Source organism: Gobio gobio (genome assembly GCF_949357685.1).
Source record: "Gobio gobio genome assembly, chromosome: 13".
Classification (NCBI taxonomy): domain Eukaryota; kingdom Metazoa; phylum Chordata; class Actinopteri; order Cypriniformes; family Gobionidae; genus Gobio; species Gobio gobio.
In genome coordinates this window covers 18,521,271-18,536,115 of record NC_137106.1, presented here as the reverse complement: position 1 = coordinate 18,536,115, position 14,845 = coordinate 18,521,271, and the positions used below count along the sequence as shown (strand labels likewise).

General features: G+C 36.8%; 1 protein-coding gene across 1 annotated transcript in view; it reads left to right on the top strand.

Moving 5' to 3' along the window:
• Positions 1-4,029, top strand: part of kcnk2a (potassium channel, subfamily K, member 2a) — a 32,340-nt gene extending 28,311 nt beyond the window's left edge. Inside the window, exon 7 of the mRNA XM_079833362.1 lies at positions 1,841-4,029. Coding sequence (XP_079689488.1) covers positions 1,841-2,167 — 327 coding nt within the window. The 3' untranslated portion in view covers positions 2,168-4,029. The remainder of the gene's footprint in view (positions 1-1,840) is intronic.
• The last annotated feature ends 10,816 nt before the right edge of the window (positions 4,030-14,845 follow it).

The following is a 14,845-nucleotide window of genomic DNA, read 5'->3' as shown; positions in this document are numbered from 1 at the left end:
CCAGACAGTTACACTGTAGGATGTTTTAAATGTGTCCAAAATTCCTGTAAAGACATATACAGTGGCAAGAAAAGGTATGTGAACCACTTGCAGAATCTTTGATAATGTGAATAATTTTAACTAAATGAAGGAGATCATACAAAATGCATGTTATTTTTTTATTTAGTACTGTCCTGAATAAGATATTTTACATACATTTTTTTTTACATATATAGTAGATAGAATATATATTTAATAGAATTTATTAAAATAACCCTGTTCAAATGTTTTTGAACCATTAATTCCCAATACTGTGTGTCGTTCCCTGGATGATCCACGGCTGTTTATTTGTTTTGTGATAGTTGTTCATGAGTCCCTTGTTTGTCCTGAGCAGTTAAACTGCCCAATGTTCTTCAGAAAAATCCTCCAGGTCCTGCACATTCTTCAGTTTTCCAGCATCTTTTGCATATTTTAACCCTCTCCCGCAAGGACTGTATGATTTTAAGATCCATCTTTTCACACCGAGGACAATTGACAATTGGGACTCAAACACACAACTATTAAAAAAGGTTGAAACATTCACTGATGCTCCAGAAGGAAACATGACGCATAATTATTCACATTTTCACAGATTCTGCAAGTGGTTCACATACTTTTTCTTGCCACTGTGTAACAAGTGACTATTCTTAAAAAATGCTGTGTTTATTCAAACCCTTTGTTCATGTGCAGAATTGGCAGCTTATGCATTCAAGCAGTTTCCAATAGTGCATCACTTACAAAATGTGTGTTTTGCATTTTTAAAACCAATACTTGACTTGAAAGCGTACGGCGACTTGCAAATGCAAATGTACTCAATACTTCAGCAACTGAAAAAGACACTGTTTCCACACTTAGCACTATCATTTTCAACTGTGATAATAATAATAATAATAATAATAATAATAATAATAATAATAATAAGGGTTAAGTACCAAATCAGCACAGTATATGATTTCTTATAGATTATATAACAGATTTTTCTGCTGAAAATGTATTCAAAAATGTATTCAAATATTATTAGAATTAAAAATAATGTTTAGTGTTTTATATCTTTAATATATTTTTTATTCCTGTTATGACAAAGCCGAATTTTCAGCATCATTACTCCAGTATTCAGCGTCACATGATAAACCAGAAATCATCTTAATATGCTGATTTGGTGCTCAAGAAACATTATTATTATTATTATTAGCAGTAACATTGTATTGTTATAAATGTTGAAAAGAGTATTTTTGTGGAAACCTTGATACATTATTTTCAGGATTATTTGATGAATAGAACGATTATTGGAAATAGAATTTAGTCTTAACAGCCTTTTTGCTAAATCTGATGCTTCCTTGCTGTATAAAAGTATTCATTTATGTTGCAACAATATACACGGTATAGAATATTAATATAAACACACAAATATATTGCATAGAGTATTCATAAACAAGTAAAAATTGTATGATAGCTTGCACAACATGCCAATCTATTGTACATGCACTTTGTGAACATAAATCAAGAGACAGTTATTGGGGTCAGACACATAAATTGCTCAAATGTTTTCAAGTTGCACATGATAAACCCAATAACTGCTATAGATTGGGATGAGGAGGTCCTAAAATCTGCTCATGGTGGATGAGTTGTACGGTCTTATAGCAGCAGGCCCAAATTACTTTCTATAACACTCCCAGCTGCACAATCATCCCCATTTCCCTCGAGCTGAAACATTTTCACAGAAAACAGTTTTTTGAAGTTCTGATTTACACCTCTTAAATGCTTCTAAACCCATATGACACTTGACTGCGTTTGGTCCCACTGACAATTCCTTCTGTTCCAGGTGGGAGAGTTCCGCGCTCACGCTGCAGAATGGACGGCTAATGTGTCAGCAGAATTCAAAGAGACACGGCGCCGCCTGAGCGTGGAAATTTACGACAAGTTTCAGCGGGCAGCGTACATCAAGCGCAAGCTGTCGTCAGAGCTGGGCCAAAATCCAGGTCAGGACATGATGCCATGCAAGAGGACTCTGTCCGTAAACTTCACAGATGAACTAGAGAAAGAAGGTCTCCCGACCCTGACCAAAAATGGCAGCCTGTACCTGAACGGCCTCACCCCGGACTGCCACGATCACGGCGAGATCTCCATCATTGAACATCTCAAATGCTAAAACACTGGAACAGGAAGATACATTTGTGTCTACAACTGTTTGACCACAGCGCTATATCTTTCCTGGATGTGGATGTGCTTTTATCACCATTTTCAATGCACTGGAATCAGTGAGATGGTGACTTTATGCCTTGTGCCAGTGAAATGATTCTGTCTACATTTTTATAGGAATTAAGATGAAGTCTGTGTTCCTGAACAAAGCAGGACAGCAGCTTTTACTATCCAATTAATAATATTTGTGCCTTAAAATCACCAGGAATAGACTTCCCAGAAGCTGCTACTCTGATACATGCAATTGAAATATATTGTTATTTCAGAGGATAAACCGCCAATCTTGTCCAAACACTGAACATTTTTCGCAAACCCAGCATATGTGAGCATCTGTTCATGAACTATTACAGGGTATCAGGCAAGAATGGTTGAGCGTTTATGCAGCTGTGATTGGTGGCTCTCCAGTTGAGTTTATATCTTTGCATTAGCACATGGATTTTTAAAAAATCTGCATACACATTCTGTTTAAGAGCAGTTGTGAGAATACATGACACAGTCTAAGCATCTCACCTTGTTTGATTATGATTTTGGATGTGATGTGCACCAATAGCATGATTTTGTGAGCAAATGCAATTTTTCTGATAGAACTGGTCGTAATTGGACATACGACCATCTCATAATCATTAATCATTCGTTGCCTGTTGAATAAAGAATGATGTGTGGTAATGCAATGCATAAATATATTTCTAGAAATGTAACATGGCATTATTTGCCTGCACATGATTTAAAGTGATAGTTCACACCAAAACGACAATTGTCATGTCGTTCCCAACCTGTATGATTTTCTTCAGTGTAACTCAAAAGGGGAAATTTTAAAGAATGTTGGAAATCTTCATTTGATTATTCGAGTTGGATCTGAAATCGGTTTAAGATTCAATCCCAAAAGTCATCGTTTGGAACTGCATAAGGGTGATTAAATGTTGATAGAATGTCTCATGAAATTTCCCTTTATAAGCCTAATGTATCTTGTGGAAACCAGTAACCAGAGGAATGGCCAAAGAGAAATGTTTTTGTTTAGAAAAAAAAGCTATGACTTTTCAGACTGTTCAGTTATAATTTATTTTGTCATAAGCAACTATTTTTTCATGTTTTTAATAATAGCATACATTTGCCATAATGTGCCGTTTTGAGGTCTAAATGTAGAGAATGACAATGAATGTTCTGTCAAATGATTGTAGGCTTTGTGTCAATGCCGAGTGGATAATATACCATAATGATAGTTAGCCTGCATAAGACAACCTACAGTGGACAGACTGAGAGAAAAACAACTTTTTGTTTAATTGGAAAAGCTTTATTTTTGGCACTGGCATCAGCTGAAACCTAGCCGGTAGTATTTCCTCATAGTGTATTGTGAGGTTACCAGTGATGGGTATGTATGGAAAGATTTTCGACACCAGCTAAACATCCAATTTATTACACTTTTCCACTGTAAAAATGAAGATATATGCATTTGAGTGTGATATTTTCTTGTTTAAGAACACTGAGAACTGGAAAAACTAAAATATTTTTCACAATCTTCTTGCCTAGATTTTAACACATTGTCAGCAAAAAGAGCAGTGCCATACTAACTGTATAACATTATGTTTGTCTCGCCTTTGCTCTGTCTTCAACATTTAAACCGATAACTGCTAAAAGTCTTGGTTTTTAAGCTTGGATCTTTCTTGTTATGCTTATAGCTTTGTATTTATTTTATTTTCAACAGCATTTTTACGAGCATTTCCTGAGCATTCTTTGTGATGTTTCTACACCGTTTTGCATCTCAGTGCTTTGCTTTTAAATAAGCGAAATAAACAAACCAATATTCTTATTCTTCAGGAGATTGAGGGTGTTTTTATGTCTAACAGAATTTGAGAAAATCCTATTGTTCCTGCATTGAAGACCTTCAGATCAGGCCTTTGTGGGAAACTGGGCCCTTGGATTGAGTCCTTGTGGGAAAGAGCGATGCTACCGTAAACATGCGCCACTCATATACACTTATTGATCCCGCTCTTGGTCTTCTCCCATAACTCTGCCGCTGATACAGTCCGAGCTGACGGTAAATCTTGCCGTCATCGAGAGCCAATCAGGACTGTGCACTTCAAGCATGAGCAGATGTTATGTAAGCATGTCTGAGCGTCCAAAGAAAACAAGAGCCACAGTGTGAAAGAACATTTCCAGTCATTAAATCCTCCTGCTATGCCACTAGTCTCATCAGGGTCAATCGGCAGAGGACATCCCGAACAAAAACAACACCAGACTTTATATCTGTAAACACAACCTGTGTGAACTTCAACAACTCAAATTCAACAGACCACATCTATCCATCTATCCATTCATCCATCTATCTTTCTATCTATCTATCTATCTATCTATCTATCTATCTATCTATCTATCTATCTATCTATCTATCTATCTATCTATCTATCCATCTATCCATTCATCTATCTATCTATCTATCTATCTATCTATCTATCTATCTATCTATCTATCTATCTATCTATCTATCTATCTATCTATCTATCTATCTATCTATCTATCTATCTATCTATCTATCTATCTATCTATCTATCTATCTATCTATCTATCTATCTATCTATCTATCTATCTATCTATCTAGTTATCTATCTATCTATCTAGTTATCTATCTATCTATCTATCTATCTATCTATCTATCTATCTATCTATCTATCTATGATGAAGACTAACTGTTGAGAGAAATTTGTTGGCAAATATCAAACTGAACATGTGTTTGTTCTCATTTATAATTCAGCATGGGAAGTAAATGTCATAATATATTATTTAATAAACACTGGCTGTTCCCAGAGGATTCATTTTTAACATGCACATTGCACACTTACGTAAAGCTAGTAAAATTGGATGGCCATGTTCATAACATCCCACCCCCCCCACACACACTACTTTTATATTATTTATTAAGTGTTTTATTTTATTTTATTTCAGTTGATAAATGTATTGTTGCTTGTAGCTCTGGCTCTGGAAGCAAAGGGGTTTGGAAGTTAGCATACTATATTTGAATTGCTGGCTTCCTACACAACGTTGTTCTCTGTACCTTCTACCTTTTGTTAACTGGTCTGTTTTTAACTGTTACCATGGTGCATTTGCTAGGGAAAAATAAGGAGCAGTCTTGAGGTTGGGAGAACTTTTATTTATATTTACCAGAATTGATGAAGACAGCACCACAAAATAAAACAAAAAACTGAACAAAAAAACTATATATATATATATATATATATATATATATATATATATATATATATATAGGTGCTGGTCATATAATTAGAATATCATCAAAAAGTTTAGTTATTTCACTAATTCCATTCAAAAAGTGAAACTTCTATATTATATGCATTCATTACACACAGACTGATATATTTCAAATGTTTATTTCTTTTCATTTTGATGATTATAACTGACAACTAAGGAAAATCCCAAATTCAGTATCTCAGAAAATTTGAGTATTGTGAAAAGGTTCAATATTGAAGAGTTGAATGTTGAATATTGTGTGCCACACTCTAATCAGCTCATTAACTCAAAACGCCTGCAAAGGCCTTTAAATGGTCTCTCAGTCTAGTTCTGTAGGCTACACAATCATGGGGAAGACTGCTGACTTGACAGTTGTCCAAAAGACGACCATTGACACCTTGCACAAGGAGGGCAAGACACAAAAGGTAATTGCAAAAGAGGCTGGCTGTTCACAGAGCTCTGTGTCCAAGCACATTAATAGGGAGGCGAAGGGAAGGAAAATATGTGGTAGAAAAAAGTGTACAAGCAATAGGGATATTCGCACCCTGGAGAGGATTGTGAAACAAAAGCCATTCAAAAATGTGGGGGAGATTCACAAAGAGTGGACTGCAGCTGGAGTCAGTGCTTCAAGAACCACTACAGACGTATGCAAGACATGGGTTTCAGCTGTCGCATTCCTTGTGTCAAGCCACTCTTGAACAACAGACAGCGTCAGAAGCATCTCGCCTGGACTAAAGACAAAAAGGACTGGACTGCTGCTGAGTGGTCCAAAGTTATGTTCTCTGATGAAAGTAAATTTTGTATTTCCTTTGGAAATCAGGGTCCCAGAGTCTGGAGGAAGAGAGGAGAGGTGCACAAGTCACGTTGCTTTAGGTCCAGTGTGAAGTTTCCACAGTCAGTGATGGTTTGGGGTGCCATGTCATCTGCTGGTGTTGGTTTTTTTAGGTGCAAGGTCAACGCAGCCGTATACCAGGACGTTTTAGAGCACTTCATGCTTCCTGCTGCTGACCAACTTTATGGAGATGCAGATTTCATTTTCCAACAGGACCTGGCACCTGCACACAGTGCCAAAGCAACCAGTACCTGGTTTAAGGACCATGGTATCCCTGTTCTTAATTGGCCAGCAAACTCGCCTGACCTTAACCCCATAGAAAATCCATGGGGTATTGTGAAGAGGAAGATGCGATATGCCAGACCCAACAATGCAGAAGAGCTGAAGGCCACTATCAGAGCAACCTGGGCTCTCATAACACCTGAGGAGTGCCACAGACAGATCGACTCCATGCCACGCCGCATTGCTGCAGTAATTCAGGCAAAAGGAGCCCCAACTAAGTATTGAGTGCTGTACATGCTCATACTTTTCATGTTAATACTTTTCAGTCGGCCAAGATTTCTAAAAATCCTTTCTTTGTATTGGTCTTAAGTAATTTTCTGAGATACTGAATTTGGGATTTTCCTTAGTTGTCAGTTATAATCATCAAAATGAAAAGAAATAAACATTTGAAATATATCAGTCTGTGTGTAATGAATGCATATAATATACAAGTTTCACTTTTTGAATGGAATTAGTGAAATAAATCAACTTTTTGATGATATTCTAATTATATGACCAGCACCAGCATATATATATTTATATATATTTTTTTTTGTTGCAGTTGAGCATTGATTTTCCCCGCCAAACCTCTGCACACTGCAAAAAGCCTCCTGAGTTTGAAGTGTGGATATTTCCGCAGCAGCGGTGGGACGCCTCCGAGGGGTTCTCTAGTGTCCAGGTCTTTGATGTTACAGCAGAACAACCAATGCGGCACTACATCCGAAACTGCTAATCTCAGACTTAATAGATTTTAACTCGACAAACGTCATTAATAGTCACATATCATCTGACTTCAGCAATATTATAAGCAAATCAAATCCAGAAACCCTTTACACATACAGTGTTGATCGATGAAACACACACACACAAAAATCCAATATTGCCTTTTCCTCTATTCATGAGCGGTTCCCTTAATGAGAGCCCAGAGAATGTTGAGTTTTCAGCAGCTCCCACTAGTCGATCTGTTGGTTAGGCGTTTGGTTCTCAAGGGAGCTGAGTGGCCCATTCAAGCAGACAGCCTGTACAGTAGCTTCCCATGATGCAGCAAACCTCCGCTGTCAGTTAATCCAGAGTCTGAGTGACAGCCAAGTGACACACTTCCTCACACAAACACAGCTCTCTTTCCCTTGAGGTGATGTCTGGTGAGAAAGCAAAACATTCACACACTGCTTCATGTAAACAGAGAGGAAAGCCATTGTGATAATAGACCTTTGTTGTATTATTATATTAGTTTTTCTCGATTGCTTAAACACATATAACCAGCTATAACCAGGCTTTTAAACTAAAATTTCAAAACCATAATGCCATTTATCAAAAAGCAACCCCATTTCCCTAAACGATACACTATTCCACTGTTTTGACACATGTCATGTTTCATTAACAAAGTTTGGGAGGAGCACGTTCAAATGATCTATCCAATCATTATGTCATTCCAACAAGCAGTCAGCAATCAGTAATCAACATGTCTACCCAATCAGCACAAGAGGACGATCATATAAATACCCAGTCAACTCACCAATGTACCTTGACAGGTTTTCAGCATCCCTCCACCACCCCGTCTTCCTCACTCTCACCTGGTTACTTTCCTAGCAGAGATACGGGGGAGTACTCTGGGTTCGGGCCAAATACTGAGCTCGGAGCCCTCTCCTCGGACAGCATGTCAAATATGCATACCATTTATTCTATCTGACTTATTTGTAAGTGTGAACTTGTGAAACGCAAATCCCTTCATTTCTCATTGCCTACACCATGTGGCCATTTCGAAAGCACTAGCATTCAATATTGTTTACTCACGTCAGCACAGCTTCAGCTCAGTTAACACACAATTGTATAGGTGGAAACACTCTAAATGAATCACACACCAATCAGAACCTTCAATTGACAGATTAAAAGGGCCTGAGTCAGTTCATTCAGTTTTGGAACAATGGATCCAGAGAGATGTGAAGGGAGAGAAGGAAGGAGAAAGGAGGAAGAACATAATTGGCCATAGGGCTATTGTGAATGTATTCCACCGCCATATACTCTTGGACAGTATAACACACTGCTCCTCTTTGGTTTCCTTGATGGTCTAAGAGAGCATGTTTTCCAGCCAGAACAACCAGAGCAGCCTCGCTATGCTGTTGTTTGGGATAACTTCAGCCTCTATTTGCACTGGTTTACCAATACCCTGAGGTTTTCCAAACCATAAGCAACATAGCTTATTACTGTTTTTGTGGTATTGTTTTGAATTTATCTCACCAGTGTGTAAGACTATTTTGTAGTGTGTGTGTTTTTGAGGGATTGTGTGTAATGTCTGAGGGCAATGGTTTGGAGTGGAGAGCCTGATTTTGACCTGAAAATAGAAAGTTTGGGCAATTGGGTGAGAAGTTATGTATTTGTGTTTAGAGTTTTGAGAAAATTAGGCATAATTTCAAGAAATCTGTTTAAGCAATCGAGAAACACTGTAATTGTTGTTATTATAAAATATTAATATTTTTTTTTTTTTTTTTTATATATATTTAAATTAGGCTATTATTGTAAAAACAATATATGTGACCTGTTCTGGCAAAATGAGCCGGAATGCGCACTGGATAATTCCGAGCTACAGGCAAAACAATTGACAAAAAGACGATTTTGAGGTTTTCTCAAAAATGTGTTAATTAAGCCCTCGTCTAGCGATCCCAATGCTCCAAATAGAAATTAAACATCTAAAAGTATCTTTATTTGTATGTTTTCTGGAAAATGCGTATAAATAATATGAATGTGCAATGTTGTGGAATGTATACGCTAAAATGAGTTTTGGCGTGCATATGTTTTTCGTGTGCATAGCCTATAATACGCACTTTATCGCGTAGCCTATTGTTGGCTAGGTGCTGGTTGAGCAACATAGCCATCATGTTAACCATGAAATTCTTAGCTGGTTAAGCTAGTTGACAAAGTACTTGTCTTTCATTTGAGGTTAAGCTAAGCTAAAAGGCTAAGCTAATCATCTCTAATAATCATTTCTAATAATGTGCCTGATTATTGATTATACTATTGTTAAATATTGCGTTTTAGTTTGTGTTCAATGTGTTTGTAAATTGTGTGCCCTGAATGTAACCCAGTTGACCTTAAATAACACTGACTGGGAGAAAAATGTCTGTCCCAGTCCAGCAGCACTTTCTGACCGGGTTCTGTTTGTGCTGCTCAACCCAGTGGGATCGGAGAGAGAAAAGAGCAGCTCATGCATAGTGTACAGAAGGGCTGTTCACACCAGTCAGAACAGTGAGAATATACTCATCACCTTTATCATGCTCTACTTATTGGCACTAATTTCCTTTTTGCTAAACAAGAATTCCATTAGTCCTCTCTGTATAGGGTTTTAAAAACATCTGCTTATTGTGGTCATTAATTTAGTAGGCCTATCATATTCCATGATGATGTATATACATATATATATATACGAAGACTTCAGTTGCAAAAGCTTCTAAGTCGGTCTGACATTTTTTTTAAATAAGCATTTTTGTCATTTTGTATATATATATATATATATATATATATATATATATATATATATATATATATATATATATATATATATATATATATATATATATATATATATATATATATATATATATATATATATATATATACAGTGAGGAAAATAAGTATTTGAACACCCTGCTATTTTGCAAGTTCTCCCACTTAGAAATCATGGAGGGGTCTGAAATTGTCATCGTAGGTGCATGTCCACTGTGAGAGACATAATCTAAAAAAAAATTCCAGAAATCCCAATGTATGATTTTTTAACTATTTATTTGTATGATACAGTACATAAGTATTTGAACACCTGAGAAAATCAATGTTAATATTTGGTACAGTAGCCTTTGTTTGCAATTACAGAGGTCAAACGTTTCCTGTAGTTTTTCACCAGGTTTGCACACACTGCAGGAGGGATTTTGGCCCACTCCTCCACACAGATCTTCTCTAGATCAGTCAGGTTTATGGCCTGTCGCTGAGAAACACAGAGTTTGAGCTCCCTCTAAAGATTCTCTATTGGGTTTAGGTCTGGAGACTGGCTAGGCCACGCCATAACCTTGATATGCTTCTTACAGAGCCACTCCTTGGTTATCCTGACTGTGTGCTTCGGGTCACTGTCATGTTGGAAGACCCAGCCAAAAAGTTCTATTATGGTCTCATCTGACCACATGACTTTCTCCCATGACTCCTCTGGATCATCCAAATGGTCATTGGTAAACTTAAGACGGGCCTGGACATGTGCTGGTTTAAGCAGGGGAACCTTCCGTGCCATGCATGATTTCAAACCATGACGTCTTAGTGTATTACCAACAGTAACCTTGGAAACGGTGGTCCCAGCTCTTTTCAGGTCATTGACCAGTTCCTCCCGTGTAGTTCTGGGCTGATTTCTCACCTTTCTTAGGATCATTGAGACCCCACGAGGTGAGATCTTGCATGGAGCCCCAGTCCGAGGGAGATTGACAGTCATGTTTAGCTTCTTCCATTTTCTAATGATTGCTCCAACAGTGGACCTTTTTTCACCAAGCTGCTTGGCATTTTCCCCGTAGCCCTTTCCAGCCTTGTGGAGGTATACAATTTCGTCTCTAGTGTCTTTGGACAGCTCTTTGGTCTTGGCCATGTTAGTAGTTGGATTCTTCCTGATTGTATGGGGTGGACAGGTGTCTTTATGCAGCTAATGACCTCAAACAGGTGCATCTAATTTAGGATAATAAATGGAGTGGAGATGGACATTTTAAAGGCAGACTAACAGGTCTTTGAGGGTCAGAATTCTAGCTGATAGACAGGTGTTCAAATACTTATTTGCAGCTGTATCATACAAATAAATAGTTAAAAAATCATATATTGTGATTTCTGGATTTTTTTTCTTAGATTATGTCTCTCACAGTGGACATGCACCTACGATGGCAATTTCAGACCCCTCCATGATTTCTAAGTGGGAGAACTTGCAAAATAGCAGGGTGTTCAAATACTTATTTTCCTCACTGTATATATATTATATATATATATATATATATATATATATTCGTCACCGGAACTTACGCTACGCCTGCGTCCTACATCATACGCTAAAACGTCTCTCGTGAACGTGCTTATACGACAGTTAGCTGAAGTTAGAGATTACAGTAGGTAAAGTTTTAAATATGGATATTTTCCTTACACAAACGCATCTCTTCTCTTCAGAAGGCCTTTATTCAATATTATGCAGCCGTAGGCCCAGGCCCACAACACCACAGTTTCAGAAGTGAGTGACGCTCTTTTGTTAAATATAAGCTGTTTTCACATGGATTTTAGTCAGAATCGATGTCTAAAATATTTAACAGTAATACTTTTAAATAAAGTCACTTTTCTGTTCATATCCCTGAAGAAGTGAAACATGTATTTAAGCCAATGAGACGAAAACAGAAGGAGAATATGTTGAGTTGTGTGTGACATTTCTGTCATGATGTGGTGAACGAATATTGAATCTGTTCACATCTTTTACGTCTTACCATTAAAGCTTTTTTTGCATTAATCAAAAGATATTTATTGTCTTTTTATGAAATAATTATTAATTAATAAAATTGACATATCCATTTCGTTTTCAGGGATGAAAAGACTTTCATCTTTTCAAGTGTTTCTGCAGAAATGCCATGATATGGGCTTAAAAGTCACAAGTTTTTGTGTTTTAAGATTATTATGTGTTGTTTGCATGTTTGTTGAGTTGTTTAAATACGTTTTAAACCTATTATTTTAGAAATATTTTATAAATGTCCTAGGCCTAGGGTGAATTCAGGGTGATTGGGACACTTTTTCCAAGTCATCTCAATGGCAAAAAGTGCCCCAATCACCCTGAATTCACCCTATTTGTTTTCATTCAGAAAAACATGTTTCGCTTGTTCAAGGCCTTGTTTTAAATGGCAATTTTTATTTGACATTTGAAAATTTATGTCACATTCTCTGTGTCTAAGTATTATTTGTAACAACATGAACATGAAGGAAATAATACATTTGAATATACAGTCAAATGGGAAACACTTTACAACATGTTACACATTTATTAATAGATTTTTTAGAAATAGTAGTATAGTTGAAGTAACAATAAACTACAGTGTTTGTGTCCATTTGTGTCCGTATTATTTGTAACAACATGAATGTGAAGGAATTAATACTAACATGTAGCCTATCTATTCAGTCAAATGGTAAACACTTTAGGCTACAACATGTTACACATGTATTAATATTTTTTTTAAATAAAAACGGTGTAGTTGTAGCCTATATCACGGGATGATTCCGTATTTCACGGGACGGGTGGCAACCCTAAGCTGGATATATATCTCCCTTTATTAACCTCCCGGAGCCACGTGGAACACTTTTATGATGGATAGATGCACTTTTATGGACTTCAAAACAAAAAACAGTAAAGTAAAGTAAGGAATACATTTAAAGTAATACAATACAATTAAGTAAAGGAACTTGATGTATACTTCTTTTTCGTAAAGGGTGTAAAATAGACTCATGTTTTCTCTGTCTTTTATATAGATTTCTTACATAGATTGATCGGTCACATGGCATTTACAGCTCAGGTGAGTGACTCAAAATAGCCTGGCGGCAGCCCTGAGTCCCCATGAATATAGATGATTTCCCATCACACACTTCTGTGGGGTCCTGCATCAGCCACACAAGTGTCATTGAGATGAATGAGAATGCTAACGGATACCTTTCTCCTTTGTTTGACCCTACTAACTACATTCCTTAATCATTCCTTGCTGCGGTGTTTAATTTGTCATTGTTTGTCAGATCACTTTGCTGTATTTGGATTTACCAAAAAAATCAAGTATTTTGTGGTTAATTTTAACAATAAGATTTGCAAACATTTTCAAATGATTTTTTAAAGTACTGCAGCTGTTGACAAAATATGTTCTTGAGATATGCAGCTTATATATGTAGCATAAATACATTTCTTAGACATTCCATCAGCGTTATTGGCATTGCTTGACCTGATGCTTGACCTTTGGTTGCTATAGCACTGGATTAGCAGGATTAGCATAAAATGTTTGTAAAGACACAATAGCCTTTTGGCTGATCTGGCAGTGGGACAGAACAGATGGTACCGAAAGAAATACATGAAACAGGCACAGCTGTTATGAAATCGAACACCGTCCACATAATATACATATATATATACGGCAAAGAGGTCATCTGATCAATTTATTATCATGCATGTGTTACTAACTATCTTATCAAACCAGTGAAAAACAACCTTATCAAACGTTTATTCTAAAAATTGATCGGCTGAGATTTGTGCATTATTGCTACATACAGACTTGCTACAATGAAGACGCTATGGAAACATTTGTACTCTTGGGTAAAATACAAATAATGGCTTTACCTCCATGTGCTTCCAACAGAGCACACGCTCCCAATGACCCCTGTCCTCTGCAGAGATCAATGATGTACTAGGCAGATGATATACAATGAGAGGAAATATTCTAACAACATTAGATTTACCTTACAGTATATGACTGACTGCGGGGAAGGCAGGTATTGATTTTGTTTTACTATCTTTCGTGCACTTTAAGTTAATACACAACAAGTGAATCGATTACTTCACTAACTCTAAGTGGACTTTTACGATTAATGTGTGTGTCTACAAGCCAAGGTGATCCTTTGAAGGAAACCGTTGATGTGGTTTGGTTTGCTGGCTCAGACACATCATGGCTCTCCCAGTCCAATTGATGTAGAGAGGAAATCCACAACCTGCAGCAGTTTGATTTCGAGGGACGGACGGATGGACGGACGGAGAGACAGGCAGACAGACAGACAGACAGACAGACAGACAGACAGACAGACAGACAGATGGATAGTTCTTTAAAGGTTCTTACTTAAAATGTCTAAAAATTTTCAAATTGTAATTGGTTTCCTACCATTCATGTCTTTTTTTCTTTTTAATTTAACAGAACATGTAAGTGTGAGCAGCTCTGTTCAGGTGAGGATAATTATCTTCTCTTCTCCACCAAGTAACAGGGATATAAAATGTATGATCCTTGGCCTTCATAAACAATTGTTTTTACAGGAAAAAAATGGAAAAGACACTGTAACTCTATTGTATATTTCAGATGCTGTCACATCTCACAACCTCATCACCTGAAGAGAGAAACTGCCACTCAGAATACACACATAATGAAGGACGTCAAGAAATCATAAAGGATTGCGAAGATATTTCACTGGAACTTGGTCTTCATTACATCTATATCATGTTCAATATCAATTGTTATGTATCATTGTATTCAGCTAATCATTAGAGCACTTTTT